This window comes from Chlamydotis macqueenii, chromosome 1, assembly GCF_036417535.1.
Source record: "Chlamydotis macqueenii isolate bChlMac1 chromosome 1, bChlMac1.mat, whole genome shotgun sequence".
In the NCBI taxonomy this organism is placed as follows: domain Eukaryota; kingdom Metazoa; phylum Chordata; class Aves; order Otidiformes; family Otididae; genus Chlamydotis; species Chlamydotis macqueenii.
This window is the reverse complement of record NC_141556.1, coordinates 159,281,793-159,305,541: the sequence shown is the minus strand read 5'-3', so window position 1 is coordinate 159,305,541 and position 23,749 is coordinate 159,281,793. Positions and strand designations below refer to the sequence as shown.

Sequence of the window (23,749 nt, the reverse complement as noted above, 5' to 3'; positions counted from 1 at the left end):
TGAATGTCGTAGAGTCAACTTCTGGCTGTGACTCTGGTACTATATCACCAATCCCTAAGTTATAGCTTGTAAACCACCTCTTCTCATTAGTGTTAAGACCACTGCTTTATCTCTGTTATATTTGTCAATGAAAGGAAGTTTGACCAATAGCTTTGATACTGCCAGACAGATCAGTGATATCTCCGAGTGGGAACGATAAGGCCTATTAAGCCAGAAAACCAATCTGTTTGGAAAAAAGCTTTTTATGTAGCATAGTGCCTACTTTGTCAATGCCTCTCGCTTGCTTGCTTACATTGCAAATGCTATTTCAATTTTCAGAGTTCATTCCAGGACACTCTGGAATTCCTTATGGCCAGTCGAGATTTTTGCAAATCTTTCTGGAAGATCTGTGTGGAGCACCATGCCTTTTTCAGGCTTTTTGAGGAACCTAAACCAAAGCCTAAACCTGTTCTTTTTTCTAGAGGTTCATCATTTAGGTTCAGGTAAGACCTGCATTCTTATTTCTACTTTTGTTGCCTCCCTGTTTCAAAATCACATCCAAAATGATCTAAGATTAAACCTATTATTTTCACCTCCCCTTTTTTACATTGTAGTTTACTCCTTTGTATTTTTCATTGCATCTTCTCAGCCAGAACAGCGCAAAGAACACTGCAGGGAAAAAACCTGCATTAATTTTGTACTAGCTGTTGCAAAGTAGCTTTCTGGAGGTAAGACATGAAGTATACAAGTTCCAGCTAGTTTCACATAAGAAGATCCACCTGCGTCCTAAGCAACACTAGTTAGCAACTTTTTGGCACTTTTTAGATTGTCTGCTTCTGGGGTGGATTCTTTCCTATGTGTCAGAGTAGAGATTTGAATTTTCTTTGCATATCCCTGTGGTAAACCTGTCTCTCTCCAGCTAAAAGCAATGGCTTGTCTTTTCTCTTGAGACCTTTATGCTTGCAAAGGATTTATGTGAGATGACCAGCCAGGCTAAGACCAAGTCTACCTGCTCTAGAAAGGTTTGAATAGTTGGTTTATTGTTTTTTTTCTTACACTGGCAGAAGCCTCATTGTAGTTATTGTTTTGTGTATGGTGAGGTGGAAGTCCTTCTATTGATACAGTTTATTTTGTTTGCAAAGCTGATATAAGCTGAACAGCCAGAAACCCTGTCTGCTGAGATAAACTGTACACTCTAGTTGCCTTACACAAGAACATAGATACAGCCATTCTCTTTTTCCACTTCATTTCCTGCCTGCAAAGTAAATTAATGGAGATGGAAGGACCCGTATTAGGGTAAACAAGCTATAATTGTTAAGTTTCTGCCTGAGTAAATAAAAGACTGTAGGTGCATTCAACTTACCTCCTGGTTTGGAGAGCAGATTTTGGCTCCATCTTCCACTCACTGTGAGCTGTGCTGCATACATTCAATAACTTTTTCCAGGCCTTGTGATAATTCAGTTAGTTTAAAGCCTGTGATGAATGGGAAGGATTTGGATCTCTATTCAACTTTCTTGAGGGGTGGGTTTCCTTTACTGCTCTCTGTTCCCTTTGGAGTTTATATCTTTGCACAATAGGAAATGCTGGCCTTTCTCACTACCGTTTCATGGCCTGTAGCAGAAGGAGTGATTTCCAGCCTAAATCTCTGCAGAAAATGCATGTATGTTTAGTTGATATGTTTCATATTAGCAACTGAGTCAAGAAATGCATTTCAGTGGTTTTCATCTTGGTTCCAGGGTTTACTGATACCAGGTAAGGCTGGTATTTCACTTTTAAAAGTATTCAGGAATGTTCTTTGTTCATGAGAGGAAAACTTAACCCGTACTTAACTTTCTCTTGTGGTGACTTCCCAGTAATGTAGTACCCTATAAAGGGCACACAACTGAATTTAAGCAGTTCTGAAATGGCATCAAAAAGTTGCTCCATAGCAAAAAAGATATTTAAGTAACAGGCAGACTGCTAAAAATCTGTGTGTATCTACCCAGGTCCACCTGTGATCTTATGTGAGTTTCTGCTGATAGTGGCAAATACTTTTCTGGCAAAGTCAGTATCTCAGATTGATATTTTAACTGTGGTTTTCTTCCAGTGGTCGGACTCAGAAGCAAGTTCTTGACTATGTTAAAGAAGGAGGGCACAAAAAAGTGCAGTTTGAAAGGTGAGGAGAAATAAATTAGCTATCCCAATATGTTTTAATTAAATAAAAGTTGTGGTTTCCAGTTAGTTGTATTCTAAGATCTTGGCAGCAGTCCAAATGAAAAATTCCTTCTGTACTGGTTTGACAGTTTATTGCTTGTATAATATCCCCTTGGTCCTGAATGTTTTGGCAGAAGTTCACACAACCTGTAGCTTACCTAAAATCAGTAGACTTCAATCCTCTTTTCATCAGTGACTGTCCTGCCATCACAGGTAACTTCCTCTCATATTGATTTGCAGCTTTTTTGGTGGGATGTGGTTAATGTAAGTGAATAAACATATTCACTTTAGAATAAAACTGCAAGTAACAGGAACAGGTATGACCAGCCTCAAGGGAGAGGTCTCCAGGGACGGCTACCAACTCGCTAGAGTGAATTCTGTCTGAACTCACCTTGCTCATGGTGAGCTGAAAGTAATGGTCGAAATGCCACAAAGACAACAGTTCATGGCTTATGACTCACATTCGGGTCATAGGCCATTTCTGCTTCAGTGCCTCTCCCTTTTCTTACAGTGGTACTTTTGCACACATCGTGCATTTAAATTTTACAGAAAGGTGCAATGGTAATCTGCTTTGGAGCAAACTTCTATGAAAGCTACTATTTGAAGGTTTTATTTGGAAGAAGTCATGTCCCTTGATTCCTATTTGTAGAAAAAACTGAAATGGCTTCTTACTGTGATTTTCCTTTTATCTCCAGGAAACACAGCAAGATTCATTCCATCAGGAGTGTGACTGCACAGCCTTCAGAACAGCATACAGAGGTGCCAAAACAAGTCAGTGATGTTGATGAAACCCTGGATCATGCCTTTTAAACATTTCTTGTTACATTACCCTCCACTAATCACTGTTTTCAAACTGTAAGAGCATAGTTTTCTGCTCACTTTCCACTTAACTGGGAGCCCTGGGTGCCGTAAGTTTTAGGTTCTGCAAGTAGAACAGGTTCATTTCCACTGTGGAACAGAGTTGTTCCCAGACAACCAGACAAATATAAATAGTGAGCTTGTCTGAGCTGTACTAATGACCATCTGAAAAATTGCAATCCACAGTGTTACTGCTGAGGTCCTAGGTCATAGCTGGTTATTGCATCTGAGAAAAGTTTAACTCTTTTCCTTCACTGGGGGCCTTGGTTGCCCATGACAAGGTGTTTTGTTTTACTAAGCATGGAGGAGAAGAATTATTTCCTCAGAAAAATTGCAGCTCTGGATTTGCAAGCTATTATCTCTGGTAGATACCTAATGTATTTGTCTTACGTTAATAGCTGTTACACTTTAGGAGTCTGCAAATCAAATAGCCCAATAGTGGCGAGGTTGCAGTAGCTGCATGTTCCCAGGTCCAGCTAGTAGAAAGGCTGAGCATGTATTCCCAGTAGGGACTCAAATAAATGCACGTATGCATACACACAGCCAACCACACAGGTAAACACAAACAGAAAACAGTGCTCCTGCAAGCACAAACAGCACCAGTGGCCTCACCCTGTTCCACTGTTCGGCTAATCAGGATGAAAGTTCATTAGTGGAAAATAAGTATACATATATACAATACAGATCCCCCCCAGACTGATGTTCTCAGTGTTGATGGATACCTTAAGGCATTGAAACACCTCAAATACCCCTTTTTACATATCACCACATTCTGTCTGCCTTCTCTTCCCTTGCTTAGTTTATGTATTTTTCTGTTCTTAAGGTCAGAGAGACCTCTTTTTTTTTTTTTTTTTTTTTTTTTTTTTTTTTTTTCCTTCTAATTCATTCTGAAGCTTTGGTTACCTCTTCTGCTTTCAAGAGACTCCTATGTTGCAGTAAGATGCAGTGTGAAATTCTGGTGCATAATTACACATAGCCTTTTCCCTCTGGCTCCCTTCCCTCCCAAACCTTTCCCCTCCCACACCTTCCTCCCCTTTTGTCTCCCCTTTGCCTTCCCTCCTTTATCTTTCCAGAGCTCTAGCTTTGCCTATGGAGACGACAATGATGCTGGAGCAGTGCAGAGCTGCCAGCAAGGGAAGGAACTGAAGGCTTCAACAGAAGACACTGGACAGCACAAAAGCCCTTCCTTGAAGAAGAGCCCAAAGGAAGGCAAAAAGATGGATGGAGCAGTGGTGTCAACAGTGGAGGAAGAAGAGGAGGCTGCTAAGGACAGGATGCAGCAGAACAGACCTCAGTCACAGCAACCAAGCACAGGTCCAGCTTCCAGGGCTGCTCATGGCAGCAGCACCTCCATTCCTTTCATTGACTGCAGTGATGTAGATAGCGAGTATGATCTCCTAAGAGGACAAACAACCCGGTCATATTCCCAAACAAATGACAATTATGAGGGTGATTTGACCAGTGGTGCCTATATTCACTATAGAGATGAAAATCGCAATAGATCTAGGTACAGGGATTCCTCAGCCTCTATAAAGTCTTCCCAATATCTCTCTGAAGAGTACCTTGATGATAACCCAGGTAATCTCTCCTTCTACACTGGGGGAAGTCCCAGGATGCCAAGGCACAGCTCACTGGTTGACGAAATGTTTAGAGGGCCAGGGAGCCGTAGTCCACTGGCCACTCCATTGCCTCCCAGTAGCAAAGGGTCAAGCCCTAACATGAGCCTGAGTAGAACTGGCTCTCAGGGTTATGTCTCAGAAAATGGGCATGACTGCCGGGTGAGAACTGGGGAGGAGGATAGCCATGCCAGTAGCTTCCAGGGGTATGGCAGATATTCTCCAGGTTCTCAGCGGCCTCGTGCACAGAAAATCCCAAATCTCTGCAATAAATCAGTTACAGATCCTTTTATCCTGAGGCAGATATCCTCAACCCCTGGGCAGGAGTACAGATCAGAGAGATATTGTAAAGGAGACGGGGTGGCTAAGATGTCTTCTCCAGAAGGCAAAATGATGGCCAACGGCATGCCAGCTGGAGCACAGTCAAAGCAGAGTCCAGTCATGCAGTCGCTGCATGCCAGTGGCATGATGGATCACATGGCTGCAATCCAGATGATGGAGGGCTCCACCAGCAGTGGGACAGAATCTAGTGATTCTGACTCAGAAATCATTAACCCTTTCACTCACCCCCTGGTGTTTGGGAATCCCATTGTGCTGAGTTCTTCTCCAATGCCTAGAAATAAGTACTCCTTTGGAAGCCTTCAGCTTGATGAGGAGGTAGAGGAGGATGTGTCTGTTGGCCTCAGTGATGAAGATGGCGTGCAAGTCTTCAGCTGCTAGGGACCAGAGCATATGAGACTGGATACTGGTTGCTCATTAGAGTGATTGCATCTTCTGGGGCTTGTGAAGAGTGGCTCGGAATAATTTCAGTGCATGGGCTATTTCAAGTGTTACCATTGTACTGACCAGCCAGAGGGAAGGGATGCCAGAAATACAATAATAAGGATAAGTCTCGGTGACACTTAACAGTAATGCATCTCCTCTGAAAGGCAGGAGGAGAGGAAACTTATTACTGATCTAGGTACCTTTGTAAGACTTTATACACTCACTTCTTCTTTGTATGAAGTCATATTTTAGGTATGTATTGTAGCTTCTTTGACACTTGACTAGTTATTTTGACAAAACAAACAAAAATTAAATTAAGTAGGTACATTGTGCTCTTTTGTATGTCTATTACACTTTTTTTCTCTCCCATGTAAGGAGAGCAACTTATGAGTGCCTCAGCAGATTTAGGGAAAAAAAAAAATAGACTTACAGCCAAATGCAGGCAGCTTGATATTCAGGACCAAGATTGGTTGAAATCTTGAAATATGCTGGAAAATCTTTTCGTAGCAAGCATGTGTTTGGTCTGCTCATCTTCATAACCCATTTTACAGTCTTAACTGATGAACTGAGGATACAAATTCGGCATGTATACAATAGCAGTATTGGCTTTTCCTTCAGTGGGTTCAACAGGCTGGTTTGGTCATGGAGATTTTGAAAAACCAGACTCTTCCTTGGGCAAGAAAGAGAACAAGATGAAAGATATAATTCAAGTGAAAAAAAAATGTAGATTGAAGCAGCTCTAATGACGAGTGGTATGCATATTATTTCTATCCTTTATCAGTGTGGCATAAAGATTAATTGCAAGAGATTTTTTTTTCCCCTTGTTCTTTTGGTGGAGTTATTCACAGAGACATCAAAGTTCTGTTGTGGGTGATTTTTGGTGGGGGGTTTGGAGATGGTGGCTTTGATTTTATTTTTGGCTTTGATCATGAAAAATCTTTGTCTGCCAGGATCCAATTAGTCTGTTGTAGGCTATTTTTTTAAGAGTGCCACCTCATAAATTTTTCATCCCCTGACACAGAGAATGATGGGACTAACTGTGGTCCAGACTGATTGTCTTCTGTACTGTTCATAGAGCAGTGAGATTTTGGCACATGTGCAGAAGGACGGAGAGACTAACTCTGTGTAAACTTCTTTTCACAGGCTAAGAGTATTGAGAATTAAGGCTGTATACTAATAAAATCTGATTCTAGTTTCTCTGAGTTAATTAAGAAAATGCAGATGAAAGGTCTCCTGTATAGAAAGTTGTTAGAGCTGGGAGACCAGATGTGCTCTTTAACACTGGCCTTAATTTTAACTTTTATATATTTTTCTTGTGTGGGAAGGGAACTAAATTTAAGAATTTTAAGTGATAAACAACAGCATTGACTGATTTGCTGGTTACTTGCAGTGATCTGCATCATGCAGTACATGCATGCAGCAGTGATTAATCCACCCCCAAAAGTACTGATGAACAAGTTACAGGACTTTGTAAATTTTGACAATATAAAATTTTCAAGATTGTTTTTACAAAAATAATAAAATAAGAAGTCTTTTTAACTTTTGTAATGCCTTGGTCTATGCACATTTTAACAGAGTTTAATCTGAGTGAAGGATATTTAAAAAGATACCTACAGGAGTTAGGCATGTCTTGTTGTATACTTTACTTTTTTGCAGTAAAATGTATCTTTGTGTAAATATAAGTTTTGACCTGCTCACCCCCTTTAGTGTGTTGGTTTTCGTTAAAATTAGATACCTCTTTTTTGAACAGGAATGATTCAAAACATCTCTTTAGACAGTGATATTTTGGTGACAGGGAATGCTCTCATTTGTTTCTTTAGTTTAAAGCATGAACCTAGAAACATTGCAAGATTGATAATTAGGGGAAAGCTTGCTTGTATATTATTCTAAAAGAAGGCGGTTTGTGTTTTGGATTTAGAATAGCTGTAAAATAATTGCCTTGAACTTCTCAATATTTAAGATGCAATATAGCTATTTGAAGCCTGCATTAGCAGATAGCGTGAGCATGGGGAGTGGGTGCATGAGTCTCCTTTTGATTTTTGGAGCAAAAGTAGCAGTAGTTATATTACATGGTAAAGTAATAGCAGTCTGAATAGATGAATTAATTGCTTTCTTAGCCAGTAAAATGGGAGTTCAAGTAGTGGATTTTCAACAAAAGGATTTGGGGTAATTTCTGCTACTTAAGAAAAGTGGATAGATTTCATATTGTTTGGATTTAAGTGAAGATAAAATTTCATAAGTGGTGTTACTCTTTTGCATCCTTTCAAATACTTTTTTTCAGGCCTGATTTCTTCTCTCATATGCCTATGAATATAATGGAGTTATAATTTTACAAGAACAGACCTGCTAGTAGCTGGAGTTAGCTTAGTTGCTAATGAAGTATCTCAGCAGCTTTTTTTCTCTACCTTTTGAATATTATTCTCAAAAATGAAATATGAGATTTTCTCTCCGACTATTTTCTATCATCTGGCATTTTTTCAACTTTAAATGTTTAAGTGGTTGTCATTTTAACACATGCGGAATTCTTCCAGTTTGAAGAAACAAAGTTTGTAAATTACATAGGAAATAATTTCATTTAGGATTAATCATTTTTTGCAGCATTCTTATGCCACTGAAGTTCAGTTTAATATCAGTAGACAAGCTGTTAATTAAAAACAGTCTTTGGGCCAAGTTCCTCCACCAGACATGTGGTTCATATCTGGGCACTTGCCAGGAATGGTGAGAGAGCAGTTTTAAATTGACGTTTTCACATAGCATCAGGTCCCTCAGAATTCATCTGGGAGTTTGTTTCTGTAGGACGAATGCAGAAAGGCCTTGGAGGAAAGAACAGAAACCTTTTGGCAAGACTGCAAATGAGATGAGATGGGGGAGTTCTTGTTGTTCTAGTTCACAAAGCATACAGGGGAAGAGGAGCCTGTCAGTTGAAGTTAGTCATTGCAAGCATTGATTAATCTGCATACCCTGGTCAACGACAGTGATCTGAGCATACCTGCGTCTCAAGATTAACAGAGGTAGCTATAGACCACGTGTAAGATTTGATTCTTTCACCAATTCCAGTAGATTTTGGAGTGTGGCTGATGGTACTTCAGATTCACTGTTCTAAATTTTCTTATTCACAAGAATTAACTTTTAAATGCCATACTCTTGAAGTGCCCAGTTATCCTTAGGCAGTTGCTACGTATGAGGGAGTTGAATCCCAGCAATATTGAGTAGCTATGTCTACTCCAAATGAGTAGTCCTGGGCCACCCATCTTCTGCCCTTCCAGAGGGTGAGGAGGAAACTTCTTTTTGGGCTGTCCAGGTGGCGTATTACTGTGCTGAACCAGCTCCATCCACATAGTTGGATGAATATGTAGTCTAGCAGTTTAGGAGTTTGTCAAAAAATAATGTGCAGATGTGGTTAGCAGCTTAGTCTGTGGATAAAAGGCACTCTGATTCTTTGCTGTTCTAAGTACTTGACTGTGTTCAATATTCTGCTACAGTGAATGAAAAAAATTCATATCAGACAATTTTGAATTTACTTCAGCTCACCAGCAGCTCAAGCTTACTATGTCCTGGGATCTTCTGGAGGTTTTGGTTGTTGGTTTGTTGTTTTTTTCTTTCATATCAACCTTTCCTCGAATCTAGTATTCCACAGTGACCTGGGATATAAAATTTGGCAATAAATTTGGCTAGATGGAAGAAATGTGGATAGTGGCAAGTTGATTTAGAGGCAGAACCTATGTAGGATATTGCAGGTATGGAGTTTTGGATTATTGATATCTGAATGGCCTAGGCTGCACTGTTTTCAGTTTAAGTCCATATCCCCTAGCAAACATATTCCTTGTGCATGCCATAGAGGGGTGTTCTCTGAAGATGATTTGTGCCTAGTGCTGCCATTGTCTCAAATCACCCATAGCTCGTAGGCCTGCCTAAGAGGTACCATCCCATTAAGCATTGTAGTGCACGTTAGATACACATTATATCAAAGAAAAACTGGAAGAGAAATTTCTGTAGCTGAAAAATGTCAACGTGTACCTGAAAGTTTTTAGGTTTGCTGTACTTGCATGTGCGTTGTGCGAGCTGTATGGAACTGAGATCAGTTATAAAGTAGACGGATGAGCATAATGGAAGAGGTGCATGTTAATAATTTGAGAAGTTAAATCAGTCTACCACTTAGCTTCAAGATTAAAGGGCTTGCAAAATTAGACAGAATTTTCTCGACAGAGCAACATTGGCAATGCTGAACATAATCATTAGAACCGAGCAAAGGCTGAAAAAACAATGGTTTGTGAATTAGTTCACTAAATGGGGCTAGTATTGTTAGACCAAACTGCCTCAGGACCTGTATTTTCCCCCTTGAATATCTGTAGGGCTGGCTTATGTTTGCACAGATGTTTGTGGAGCAACCTTTATTAGCTGAAGCAGCTATATTAATTCTGATGCAGTAGCATTCACGCCAGAAGTTCCTGTCTGGTCTCTCTTATCTGTACATGCAATTACTTGATGGTGACTAGAGAAAGTCAAATGGAAAATGGGTTAGACAGATCTAAAACCTGTTTATAGCTCCTCCTTTTCTTCCGTAAGAACTAGAGATGTTTTAAATTCTTTCATCTTCTGTCCCATCATAAATGGACACATGCATGCAGAGTCTCTATAATCAACTAGAAGTTTCTTCTGAGGGGCTCCAGAGTTGGAAAGACAAAGGAAAATAGAAGAACAGGAAATACTTTAAGCACAGTAAGAATGACTGCCCTTACTTATTTACAGTTCCCTTTGGCATAGCGTGCTTTCCACTCTTCCTGAAAATTTAGAGTCCTGGTAGTTTCTTAGGGTACTCAGAAAGGAAGAATTCTGTTGATCAGTTGAACTGATGAAGCAAACCTGATTTTGAATATTCAAAACCAGTGATTCAGATCTCATCAGTATGATTTATATGCAATTAGCATGAACTGTGGCTATTTCTGGAACAGTTCTTAAACAGAAGAAAGGATGTCTGGCCTATAAATTGTGTCAAATACCATGTTTGTTTAACTAGTCTCATTAGTCATAATGAGTCATTAGACTGCTGTCAGAGGTGACTTTAGGATGGAATTTAATTGCAGCAATTTAACGTCTAATGGTGAAAAACAAATTAACCATCTAAGTTTTTCCCAACTTCGACGCTTGTTTGAGGGAGTTGAGTGTCACTTATCTTTGTGCACAAGGCTGTGGACCACTGGAGATCCACCTCATTCAGCAGCGTGGTTGCTACTGGCCAGAAAGGACAGCGAGTGCGAAGGAAAGAGGTTCTGTGTTCAGGAATGTATAAACTGAAGGAAGCCAAAGTCCTTTTTAGTCTTCCAGTAATGCTTCTCTCTCTGAACAGTGTCATTTCTTAAGGCAGCTTCTGTACATCTCTTTCCTCTTCATGTAGGAGATCAATCCTCTCTTCCGTACCAAATAAGAGAGACCCTAAATATATGAGGGAAACTGAATATTCTGGAACAATTTTTAATAGATGCACTTTTCTTTTATTAGCTGCTGTCAGACACAAGCAGTAGGAGAACAGTCCTTTTGTCAGAAACTCAGGTGCTTGTTGGTGTCTCCTACTTGATGACAATGATTGAGGGTTTCTGATTGTAAGTGACTGATGCACAGTTTTAACATCAGCAGGTCCCAAAGATTAGACTGATGTGTAACTTTTCTCAAATATGGGTAACACCAGACTCTGGTTTCAGTCAAGCTACATTAGGAAAAAATTTTGTCCATGCTGTCGGATTCTGGAAAGGAAGGAAATTTAAATCCTAGGAAATTAAAATTAAAAAAAAAAATCTTTCCTCTTCTATTTCAGTAGTTTCTATAGTTGCTGAAATATGCCTAGACAAAGGCACGTATCTTATTTACTTATTTAAGGGAAATAATTCTTGTGTAACGTGGATCCTGAATAAAGGTATCTTCTGTGTTCCTTCCTATAGTTAGGCTGTGTGGTGCCATTGATATTTTAAAATACAGAACTTCTACTTAACACTCAAAGGCATCATATGAATAAAAAGCCTGGTTTGTGTGACATGTAGCAGTTCTTTAGAATATCTTGTCTTCTGTTCTAATCGATGGTCTGTAAAGAGCGTGTAGAATAAACTTGTTTTATATTGTTATTAAAAGCAGTAAGCACTTTCTTTTAAACATTAGGAGATCTGGAAAGCCTGCGTGCCTGGCTGAGCAGTGCATTCACAGGCATGTTTTTCACAAGTATGAGTGTAAATAATGGTGGCGTTATTACAGTGAAGGGGGTAAAGACCTTAGGATCATAAATTTGCATGACATGATGGTAAATACGTAGTTTGCTCTAGAATGATTAGAGTTTTAAGGTGTAATTTTTATTTATTTATTTTTTTGGTAAAGTTTTGGTCCCTGAGAAGCATAAAAATGCACAGCTCCTACTGATAAAAATTAACTGTAAAGCCAGTAATGATACAGCTGTCACTGACTGAACATGGAAGGCTGAAGGAAAATGAATGCTTTCTGATTGAAGAGCTTTCAAGCTTGTTAAAATTAGATTAGATGCTCTCTTTAAAATGCTGCAAATCCTATTTTGAGAAGAAAATAGATTTTTGCCTTTGATGGTTTACAGCAAGATCGGAGGTAGGTCTCTCTGTTTAGTGCAGTGAATGTTAGAGCTCATGCCTGTTGCTTTTCCATGAGGCACTTAAAAAATCTTTGATTGGCTGAATCCTTATTTTTCCCCTTTTCTGCTAAAAAGCTCACCTGGACCCACTAACAAAAGTTCATAAGCTTGGCAGTGTTTCACCTATCCAGCCCTTTCCCAATTCCTGTGTGTGCACATGCATAGATTTTTTAAAAATAAATCTCAATAGTTGAAATTCATTTTTAAAATTGAAAATGCTGGGGACTTCATTCTCATTTTTGTCATTTGTTTAATACCGTTTAAAGAGAAACATCTTTTGTTTCATTGTATGCACTGTTTTGTCAGCATGTACCTCTGGGAGAAAAAGCCTTTTCAATGTTCTGTCTATCCTCAAAGCATGGTATATCTTCTGTTCCTTGCATTGTTTGGAGCACTGTCTCGATGTCCTGCAGAAATACCTATTTGTATTGGGAGTACCTAATTCCTCTTATTACAGTGATCCTGTCTCATAGAGCACTCCTCAGTTCAGAATTGGAGAAAATCCCCACCAGGTTGTGAGTCTCCAGTTGAGAAACCACACTGTGTTGAAGAGCAGAAGAGGGGAGGGAGGGGGGAAGAAGGTCTGTTTTCCAGGCCGTTTGGGCTCCATTGAGCACGATCAAATTGCCCTTCATTTCCTAATGAAGGCTGCACCCAGTGATGATCAAGTCCGCCTGCCGTAGCTCATAAACAGGATCACTGCAGTCTTGGGGAGATGTCTTGTTGAAATGGACAGTATCTGTGGCATAAGCTTACATGGGGGCTGAACATTTTCAATTCCATTGTAGCACTGTCTCATGATGGTTTAAAGACGAACAAAAGCAAACGAACCGTAACTCTGGGTATAACAGGGAATCCTTCTATACGTTGCTCCATTTCTGTCTGGAAAGATCATGGCTAGACAAAGGACTGATGCCCAGTGACCTTGTATTCTTCCCAGGCTGTAATGTTCACTCTTTGTTCTTAAGATATGAGTATACCCTGACGTAGGCCAACAGCAGTTACTGTCTGATTTCACACTCACCGCTGTCTAATACTGCAGTATACCAATAAAGCATGGACCTTTACCAACTGGAGAGGTTGCTGGCTACTAAACCAACACTAAGCTTAATGAGACTATAAGCATGTCAAGCCATTTAACTGTGTATGCATGGAATTAATTTTTTTTTACTATTATTTTTAGTTTTACCTGTACTGAAGGCTTTTACTCATTCTAACTGGTATTTTGCTGTAAAACTGCCACTGGTTTAATTGTTTTGTCCATTTGCTGGCTGATGCTTTGTCCTAAATATGAGGAAATTGGTTCGTTGAGAAGGTGCACCGTTCTCCCAAATCCCTGCCACTCCTGCCACGGGCACACATTTTGAAGCTGTGAAGTCCAAGTGAACCATTCTCCCTGTCATGTTCCTCTTCAAGCCAGGCAGAGTTACTGGTTATGTGTGACATCACATCTCTTCTTAAGTTGTTGCTTTCTTCCCATTCCTCCTCAAGTTCTTTGGTACTGCATTCAGGGATGTTTGTACATCAGTTTATAGTTGATGTATAACTACTTTCCAAGATCTTTAATTCTAACAAACTGTATCCAGCAGTCCAGCTTGTTTTGTTTAATGAGGAAGAGGAGTGCAGCCTGATGAACTGATCCCCCTCGAGCTTTCGTGGAAGTTAGTGGGGGTTTGATCTTGCGTTGAGAGAGAGCAGAGCAGAATCTCCATCTCGTATCACTTTTAGCTCAGCAGCATGACTGTGCCTGGTTCACAGCTGGGAAGAGAAGGGATGGACACCCTTATTAAACTCTTCTCCAATCTAAGGTACTTCAGTCATCAGTGAAGTGCATATGAAAACTCCTGCCACTTCATCTGGTGCTATCTGTCCCCCATGTCATTTTGTATTATGTGGTTTTCTCTGATCAAAACTTTTAGGTAGCAGTTACAGTTATGCAACCACTGTGACTATGGAAAATTAAGCTAGACTTAACTGTGTGGTCACAGCAGCAACCATTCTGTCAAATACTTTCTTATTAAAGAGCCTTCATAAATGGTACACTCGGTAATGCAAAGGACAAAGGGGCAACAGCTTGTGTTTTGTCTACCAGCCTGGAGTTTAGAAAACATTCATCTGCCCCTAAAGCAGAGTAACTGGGATCTGGATGTCACAAGCTTCCCCTGACTGCAGAGCAGTCTGTGGAGCAGGCCTAAGAAAGAATAAGCCCTGCAATGTTCCAAATATTGAAAAAGGGTTTTTTCTGATTCTTACGACATTTTAATTTCTAATAATAAGCCTATAAACATTGAGAATAATTTAACTCTTGGCAGCTGAGTTAGAGTGAGCACTGTGTAGCTGTACATAAAATTTTCCAGAAGAATTTCAGTCACTTTCAGTAATGGTTGATGTTTCCTCTCAGTTTCCATGGTTCAGTCATTTTCACTTCTTGGTACTCCACAGAGGAGGAACCTACCCAGGAACATCTTAACACTGCTGTACCCTTCCTTGCTGTTAAAACACAGTGTATAGGGATGGGAACTGTTTCTTTTGAAGCAGATGCAGAAGACTAAATGACATGAGTTTTCAGGACAAAAGGAGTTGAGGAGGAGGATCTTCAGGATACATTGAGTCCCATTTATCTTCCTCACAAACAGGGAAGCCCTCCCATGTTATGTTAAATCCCTTTAACTAGGGATTTCAGGTCGTCTTATGCTGTCTATGTAGTCAGAAAGAGGCAGTTCAACTCACCTATGATTTCAGCTGACTTCCTTCATCCACTGAGAAGTAGCAGGCGTATTTTAAAGCAGTATAGCTCAGCCAGCCCAAGTCTCCATAGGTGCCAACTTCAGCACCAGCCCCTATGGGGAGCTTAGAGTAAAGCAGACACTGCTGGTGGGGTGGATCACGGCTAGCCAGCCATGCGTGGAGCCCAGCCTCTCCCTCTCCAGCTGGGCACCCACAGCTTGCCAGCACTCCTGTGCATTGCCACCACCAAATTGCAGGAAGCAACTGTGATGTGTGTTTTGACAGAGGTATAACTATTAAGTATTTGATGTTGGCCACCGGCTTCATTTTACTTAGGATGTGGAACATGCACGTTGATGGGGAGTGTTCTGAGACACGTGTAAAGCTAGGACAATAACACATAGTTTCATGTCTTGTGGCCATGTAAAATGCCATTGTTGTTTCATAGAATGTTTTTCAAGTTAGCTTTCAATCAAAGTTTATTTTTTTTGTCACCTTCCCTACTGCAGTACCTTCCTCAGTGTCTGGAGAGTGAACTAGCTCAGTGGAACTAAGAACTACTCCAGGTATTCTGACATTGGTGGGCTAATCTGGCATACCATGGTAAAGTGCATTCTCATTATTTGCCACTGTCATCAGCCAAGGTTTGTTTCTTTTCTTAAACACCAAGCTCAGAAAATGGTTGAAGCACGTGCTTAGTTCCTGCCCATTCTACCAACGATATCATTTTAGTATGCGCTCAGGCAATCCTTAGATAAACATCCTTTTGTACTTGTCTCTTGGTTTGTGTGTATATAGTTGGCTCCATTATATTTGAAAGACGGCCCAAGTCTGAATCTAATAAAAATAACTTGAAGTACGAGCCAAGACAATTCCACGTTACCAGCCGCAAACTGTTTAGGCCTCTGATGTGCTGTGCAGTACCACTTGATATCTGGCAACTGACATGCTAATAATTGCCTGTCAATCCTTTAGGGTTGAGTGTGAGGAATTTCAGTACCTTGTAAATAAGATTGGTCTTCTCCCTTCTGCTTCTGTTTATATTCTGTAGTATGTAGTTGATCAGTAGAGCCTGTATGAATATACTCTTCTGTGGCAGGAGGTCAGATGAAACAATAAGGAAAGACCATGTGGTTAAAGCAGGTTATTTTGTTCCTCACCTCCATGAAAAAGAGAAAGTTGCAGCGTTGCCGTGACCCATCAGCATGACACGTGTCCTGATTGATTGGCGATGGGGGAGAGAAGACCTTCCGCAGTTTCATTTCTTCATGACTTACTGATTTTCTCATGGCAGAACGAGTTTTTTCCCACCTTTGCTAGAAAAACAGCCAATGCGTTGATCTTTATGGCTGTGTTGGTTCTAATTAGGCCCCAGAATGTGCTAATGTAAGAGCGTTTTAAGGCCCTTTTGTAATATAGCAATTTCCTTATACCTAGCTTTAATTTTCACTTGTTGAGCGTATTGGCAGATGGGATCTAACTGAGCTCTGCTTGTAGTTGGTGGTGGTTGGATTTGGTCCCTGCTCATGTCCCCATTGGTACCAAAATGGAGGAGGTAGCATTCCAACTTGCTGCAAAATAACGTTGAGAATGTCAGTGATGTATTGATGTGCAAGTCTGTAGTTAATGGGGTGTATACTCAGTGCTGTGAGCCACCAGGCACATTTTTTTGTGATACTTTCCGTAATACTTTTCCCAAGTTGTGTCTTCCAAGTGTAGATTAGGAAGTCTTTTTAATTCATTGTCGATTTGGTATTTTATAGTTTGAAATGCTTCAGTTGTACTGATAAAAACTCCAGTACATCAGAAGTTAGATCTAGGATTATAAATCGGTAGGTAGATACGTCGATATATCTGTCTATCACAGATAGGTGCTATTTAACTTCTAGACTATAATTCCTGTGAACTTCTCACAGAGGTGCAAATCATTTATTCGCTGTCGTATGACAGGCATAGTGCCAGAATTTCTTTGTTTCCACGTTTGAGGTGATAACCACTTTTCTTATGTCTTTTGTAATGTAGAGTTGAGTACTTTTAACCTTACAACCTTGCTATTAATCTGTTTCACTATTTCTCAATGATGAATTCCATTTCTTTTGAAAACACTGTATACGGTTGTGTGCTAGTGTCAATAAAATTGACATCTGTGTAACAAGCTGTGGCATTTTCTCAAATTTCACTGAACACTGATTTAGTGTGAAACTGTTGATAAATCCTTTCTTGCTAGCTGTAATAATACAGACCTTTATTTCAGACAAATACTGCTTTGACTTTGATTTATAATAGGCTACATAACTGTCATGATTACGTAAACTGATAACTGTATTGTTTCTATCCTTCTCTTTTCAAAGGAATGACATATAAACATGAACTGGTTTGGAATTGGAAAACATTCATGTTCTAGCAATAAATCTTGAGTTCTTCCAGAAAATAAATAGGTTTTACTACTGGCCTAATTATATTTATTGGTGCCTCTGTTTACTGGAGTATCTCAGTTGTGTTGCAGCAACAGGAACGCTTATCTATCATAATCTAGGGAGGACATGAACACATGATACTAAAATGTATTTGACCTTAATTATATACTGCAATGTATGTGTTTTACATTTAATCCTAGGCAGCCTATTAGCTGTGGTAATCAAGAGCTTGTCACATTTTTTTTTGTTTTATTTTAATGTATGATGCCAAAACAGTACGTAAATGTTCTTCCATGTGACAGATCCATCTTCTAAAACAGGCTTAGATTTTCAGAGGTTTGGAAGAGGATATAACTGGGAGAACACTGGGCATTTTTGGCAAACTCTTTCCTTTGTGCCGTCAGTAGTCTGGCTGCCTCCCAGAAGACAAAATGCTAATTTCAGTAATATTTAATGTAGTGTATATGAATCCGTGGAAGTGTAATTAATTTTCTAATTCTTTAATATTTTAAATCCAAAATTAAATGGGACTTTATATCTGTGATAATCTGAAGTTGTCATGCTTTGTGCATTAAAAGTATTGCTTTTCTTGTGTAAATGTAATGCTAGCATTTCCATCCCAAACAATCAGAGGAGCATGGAAAGACCTACAAGGTATAATATACATACTTGTGTTGTGTGTAGAAATTGGGGAACTAGTAGTTTTCTCCCTTCATGTTAGATCTGACTGGTCTTAGCAGCAACAGTGCTGTAGAAAGTAATAATTTCTTTTTCTCTAGATTTCCACTAGATAAATTTGTTCTAACTTGTGTCCTGTAGCTCCCTGTGAGGTACTGATTTGAGTCTTTGGGGTTCTACTTTGCTAGAAAGAATGGCACTCCTAGGGTGACTCCCTTATTGTTGTATTTGTTCTCTTTCATAGAGTGGATTACAATGGTGAAAAAAAATGGTATTGCTTTGTTGTTCAGCAGTAAATATTCCAGCTCGATCATGTATGCCTTGATCCCTTCCCAACAGAGATACTAATTTCAGCCAATTTCATCAGCTAAAAGAATGCTCCAGTCCCTTGGTTAACACAAGTGGACGCAGTTCCTCTGGCTTCAAGTCCATTTGGAGTAGTTTGAGGACCTCGATGGCTGTGTCTTATAGTGTAATTTCACATGCTGCAACTTAAGGTTGCAACTTTTTGTGGTACTTTCTAGAGACAGCCTGTCCTAACTGATTTCTCTTTTATCCTTTTTTAGCAGGTTCTCTGACTGGCAGCCCTCACCTTTCAGAGCTTTCCATCAATTCCCAAGGAGGACCATCAGTGGCAAATATGTCTTTATCTCCAAACTTGAGCCCTGACGCCAAGCAGTCATCTCCCTTGATCAGCCCTTTGCTGAATGACCCGTCATGCATAAGGACTGATGATGAAGAAGAGGTCAAAAGAAAGGTAAGGCAGGGGCAGTTGGCCTTGGCTCTCTTCTCCGTGTTATGTTGTGACTACTGCTGTTTATCAGAGTGACTAATGTCTAGACCCTCTGCAGCATCCTCATCATAGATCCACACAGATAACTTGAGTTGGGTCACTTGGTGTCTGCTGTCCTCGGTCACAGTGTGTCGAAGAGCATCCCAGTGCTCCTAAGGCCAGACTCACACGTTGGAGCAGGTCAGGCCAGAACCACAGAACTGCTGTAGCTGAGGGCTCAGTGCCCTGGATTCATCCTCCTGAACAGAGGTGCAGGAGTTAGGGGCCCCAGCTCCTCTTTAAGTAGCAGAGCTCTGTGTCCCTGAGGTTAATGTGGGGTAAATCTGGGCCAGTCCTGTTGGTTGCAACCTTAAAAGCTTGTTTTGACAGGGTCTCCTATAAACCTAGCTTGTTTTTAAGGAGTGGGGTTTGACAGTTGTTTGTAACAAAACAGCCAACTCCAATGTATTATTGGAGGGAGACTTTCCAGGTGACAGAAGGAAAAGGAACAGCATTGAGCCTGTGCAGGAGTGTCCAACCCGAGCTCTGCAGTCTGTCTCTGCTGGGAGCACCACTGGGAGCATTTGGTTGCAGGAGTAGAAAATGGTCTCTCAGAGCCACAGCCTGCAGCATTCAGCTGGGAGTGTTTGGCTTAGCCCCATCGTTGCAGCAAAGCCATAAGGGAGCATCGCGTCCAAAACTGCTTTTTTAAGATAGAAGTGATTCTGTCCATGCCAGGGTGTTCTGGGTGTCTTCTGGCTCATCCCTCCTGTGCTGCAGAGCGAGAGGGGGTTGCTCTTCTCCTTCTGTCACCTGTGTTTTCTCCTGAGGTTGGAGCATCTCAGGAGGAAGAAGGTAGGAACTCAGATGGTTTTACTGGAAAATGGGAGCATGTGTAAGGAAGATCTCTTTTCCAACTGTGCATAGTTAGCAAGATATGTGAGAGATATTTGAGTAAAAGAAAAGCCATTAATCAGTTAATAGACTCATGATTCTCTGTGTCAGTCCACGTTACAGCAGCCAGTGACTGCTACAGCTTATACCAGCTGATGATGGAGTTCCTGTGGGGTTGTATACTGACTAGGAAATGCCCACACACTGTCCCCTTGCATCCCTTTCTAGTGCATCCTCTGCATCATTGATCTCCAGGGAGGAAGTGTAGAAGCAAAAGATCTACGGATGTTTTGCTCTTCCTCTTTGCTTCCTGAGCAACACAGAGCAAGATCAGTTGTGATCCTTTGGCTTTTCAGAATTAAGAAGTGAAAACCACTTTTGCCTCTTGGATAACACTGAAGGATTTGGGTTTTTTTTCCCCTGAAATTTGAAATCTGTAGCGTACCCTAAAATTCTTCCCCTCTCCCACTCTTAGGTTGTCCAGTTGCACTGGGAAAATCTTACGGATTTGATTTTCTATTTGAGAGTATTTTTACTATGGATGCTTACCCTGACAATGAAACTTATAATAATCAGACACTATTTTTTGTCATTTTGTCAAATTTGGCACTTGTGAAATTTGATTCAAATGTTTATCTAGCCTGCAGTGGATTTCTTTGTGAACTTCGCAATATGTCATGCTCCAGATGTGTGGAATAAGCTGAAAGGAACATCAGCACCCCAAAGCTATGGAAGTCACCTTGGCAGAAAAATAGCCTCTCAAGAACCCATAGAAAGTGCTTATTCTCTTGTGTTTGCAAGGAAGGATTGTTTTCAGGGCTTCAGGGCTTAGGAACATTCAAGCATGAGTCACAGTAACCACAAGCAAGGGTCACTAGTTTGTAACTCTCTTGGTGATTGCTGTCTGCAGTTTTTTTCCTACAGAAAGCAGCTCCATAAAAGCAGATGAAAACCTAATGTGTTTGCAATTTGCAGAGATTCCCAACTGAGAAAGCTTACTTCATTGCTAAAGAAGTAGCGACCACAGAACGAACATACCTGAAGGACCTTGAAGTCATCACGTTGGTATGTTTACTTGAGCATTACTCATGAAACATGTGAAGCTCTAGTCAGCAGTAGTACTTCATCTGCTCCATTTAACATCTTAGCTGTTCCGTGCTACTTTTATATTCTGCACTGTAGGTATTCTCTGCAGCGCACAGGAGTATAGCTCTAGGGAGGAAATAACACAAAAAGCAGAAAGGAGAGATTTGCGCTGCGGTTAGTAGCATGCACTATGAAACTGTATCAGGTTGAGGAGCTTGGGACACAGTTCAGTTATTTTTTCTTGCTCTCATACGTTGTGGTTGTAATTACTGAAAATGCCTATGGGTTTTCAATGACTTCTCTTAAAACTGAAGTAGCTCCCTAGGGGGACATATAAATGTTTTCTCCTGGATTAAATGCCCTCCATTTAACATGAAATATTGTGGAGTACCTGTTTGAATGATCCTGATTTTTCAGTAAGTGAAGCTATCTGTTAAATGAGTCATTAATCTGTGTCATCTGATCAGAGTGTGATTGTTAAAATCACCAAGGCAAGTACGTGCCTTATTTGCAAACACGCCAACGATCTTCTTTAACTTCCAAGAGTAATGTGCGCCAGATTGGGCCTTATGTAACAATTGTCTGTAAAAGCGCACTGGATCCAAAACCTCTCCTAGTATTTCAGCAGGGCTGCCTGCTCCAGACCTCCCAGCTCAGTGTGTGAAACTCTGAGGTGCATTGCCACCTCCTGCCTTGAGTGTTATGGTAAGGAGGACATGCTGCAGGGAGGAGTCTGTTCCCCGGCTGGGAACCACGGAGAGACACCTTCTCCCCAGCTTCTCGCCTGTTCCAGGAGCCCACGTGACAGACACAGTTGATCTGATGCCGGCTTAGACTTAGTCAATGTAGGCTGGAGCAGCGTGGTTGTTCCAGGCAGCGAGACATCTGTGGCTCTGCTGCCTGCTTACCTTGGCTTTCTGGGAAGCCAGTTCAGCAAGGGAAGAGGCCAGGTTCTGTGGGATGGTGGTCATTGCTGCAGTCTCAACAGCAGATGGGATGTTTTCATCTTCTGTTTCACTCGATGGCTGCAGAAGCAGAAAGTTTTAGCTCTTTGGAGCTAAACCCCATTTCCCACCCTGGCCTTTATTGTTGTGGTAGGCAAATTTGAATTTGCTGTGTCACCAAGAAGCGTACAGCTGGCTCTAAGCTAATCATCAGGCCCATCAGCTGTACCCCACAAATGTCTGGCCCAGGAGGCCACTGAGAGTGAACAAGTAGCCAGCATCGTTGGAAAAGGTAGAAGGAACAAGTGTCATGCATTAATGTAGCCTGGGTTGTATTCCTGGTGCCAGCTAAACAAGGTCCTTACTGGGTGAGCTGTATTTGGGTGAGGTGTATAAAGACAGCAAGTGATCATACCTTCTGCATTCCACTCGCTGATAATTTTGCTTCTTTTTTCTTTGTAGTGGTTTCAGAGTGCAGTGAGTAAAGAGGATTGCATGCCCGAAACACTGAAAAATCTCATTTTCTCCAACTTCGAACCCTTGCACAAGTTTCACACTGGTTTTCTCAAGGAAATTGAGCAGAGACTTGCTCTGTGGTAAGATTGTTGTTTGTTATTTAGCTGTGTTATTTCATGCAGTTTAGCGTTTTTGCATTCCCTTTTTGCTAACTCTTTGTGATCTAATGCAGTGATTCATTTGTGAAAGTGACAGATGTTGGTTGTTAACAGGCTGCATATATTGAATCATGCTTTGTTCATATTTACTCGGCAAACTCTGTTGTTCAGATATCTCAGTCAGGTACAGACATATGCAAATGAGAGAATAATTCTGGATGAAGCTTTCTCCTGCCAAATGTCAGTGTTTCTGTATAGTGGCTCTTCTGAAAAATTTGTTACAAGCAAGGCTTATCAGTAATAAAGAGGGAGCAGTGAAGGACCAACTCCTGTTTCTGTCAAATAGATGTAGGCTGGGGGGAATTGCACAGACCAGCATCCCTTTCTGCAGCACTGCACCTTGGACACTCTTGGGTCTACAGTGCACTCTACAAATTAACAGTGTTGGAAGAGGACGCTAGGCTTAAAAATTATCTATACTTAGCATAACAGTGACAGAAAAATATGGCATTTTTGTGAAATGGCTATGAAGTGAATAATTCTTCTCTGGCAGGACTGTTAACTCAGTTTGTTTGACCCTTCATGTCTGAGCAGAAGCAGCATACAGAAGCGCTCTCCTTGCTGTGATCAGAGCTGTCTGGACTAGATTGTCTTGCTCTGTGTAGGCGTTTTTTGGTAGTTTATCTTCAGTGCTGGGAGCCCAGCTTTTCCTTCTTAGTTAGAAAAGTAAGAATGGAAAATAACAAGGAAGCAGAGCAGGCAGACCTGATGAGTGCTAATCAGTTTAATGCCTCTAATTAATCAAAACAAAAGCAAAACACAGTCTTAGAGTCTGTGAATTTAGCTCTTGTGATGTGATGAGCAAGGTCGTTGAATGAGAGCACAACACGTTGCCGACTATGCTATCCAAACCCACCCTGCACAGTTCCAGAGTTAGCGAGTGTTTTCTGGGAGCGGGGAATGTGATAAATCCTCTTAGAGCTGACATCTGCACCCAGGACTCTGTGGCTGATGGTTGAGATAAGGCTACTCCTAAGGCAATGTGCTGTGCAGCAACTCTGCCCTTGTCTTCCTTTTTTCATTAGGCTGCTACTGTTTTAATCCAGTCGGGATTCCTACTGGTGTTAATTACTTTCCAGGAAGGAACGTTTATTGGAAGTACTCCAAGAAGGTTCTTTCAAATGTTAGAATCATAGAATCATAGAATAGTTAGAGTTGGAAGGGACCTTTAAAGGTCATCTAGTCCAACCCCCCTGCAAGGAGCAGGGACACCCCCAACTAGATCAGGTTGCTCAGAGCCTCATCCAGCCTGGCCTTGAACACTTCCAGGGATGGGGCATCCACCTCCTCTCTGGGCAACCTAGTCCAATGTTCTACAACTTGCATTGTAAAAAATTTTTTCCTAATTTCCAATCTAAATCTACCCCCTTCTATTTTAAAACCATTACCCCTCGTCCTATCACAACAGTCCCTACTGAACAGCCTCTCCCCATCTTTCTTGTAGGCCCCCTTGAGGTACTGGAAGACCACTATCAGGTCTCCCCGGAGCCTCCTCTTCTC

At 40.9% G+C, this 23,749-nt stretch overlaps 1 protein-coding gene across 5 annotated transcripts in view; it reads left to right on the top strand.

The window, feature by feature from the left end:
• FARP1 (FERM, ARH/RhoGEF and pleckstrin domain protein 1) overlaps positions 1-23,749 on the top strand; it is a 217,377-nt gene that overhangs the window by 167,097 nt on the left and 26,531 nt on the right. For 3 of the 5 annotated variants that reach the window (XM_086771247.1, XM_086771235.1, XM_086771240.1), the window contains 7 exons: positions 319-482; positions 2,066-2,134; positions 2,868-2,943; positions 4,104-4,344; positions 18,446-18,636; positions 20,521-20,610; positions 22,038-22,171. In XM_086771247.1, the coding sequence (XP_086627373.1) occupies positions 319-482; positions 2,066-2,134; positions 2,868-2,943; positions 4,104-4,344; positions 18,446-18,636; positions 20,521-20,610; positions 22,038-22,171 (965 nt within the window). The remainder of the gene's footprint in view (positions 1-318; positions 483-2,065; positions 2,135-2,867; positions 2,944-4,103; positions 4,345-18,445; positions 18,637-20,520; positions 20,611-22,037; positions 22,172-23,749) is intronic. The other 2 variants (XM_086771262.1, XM_086771254.1) reach the window with 2 other exon arrangements.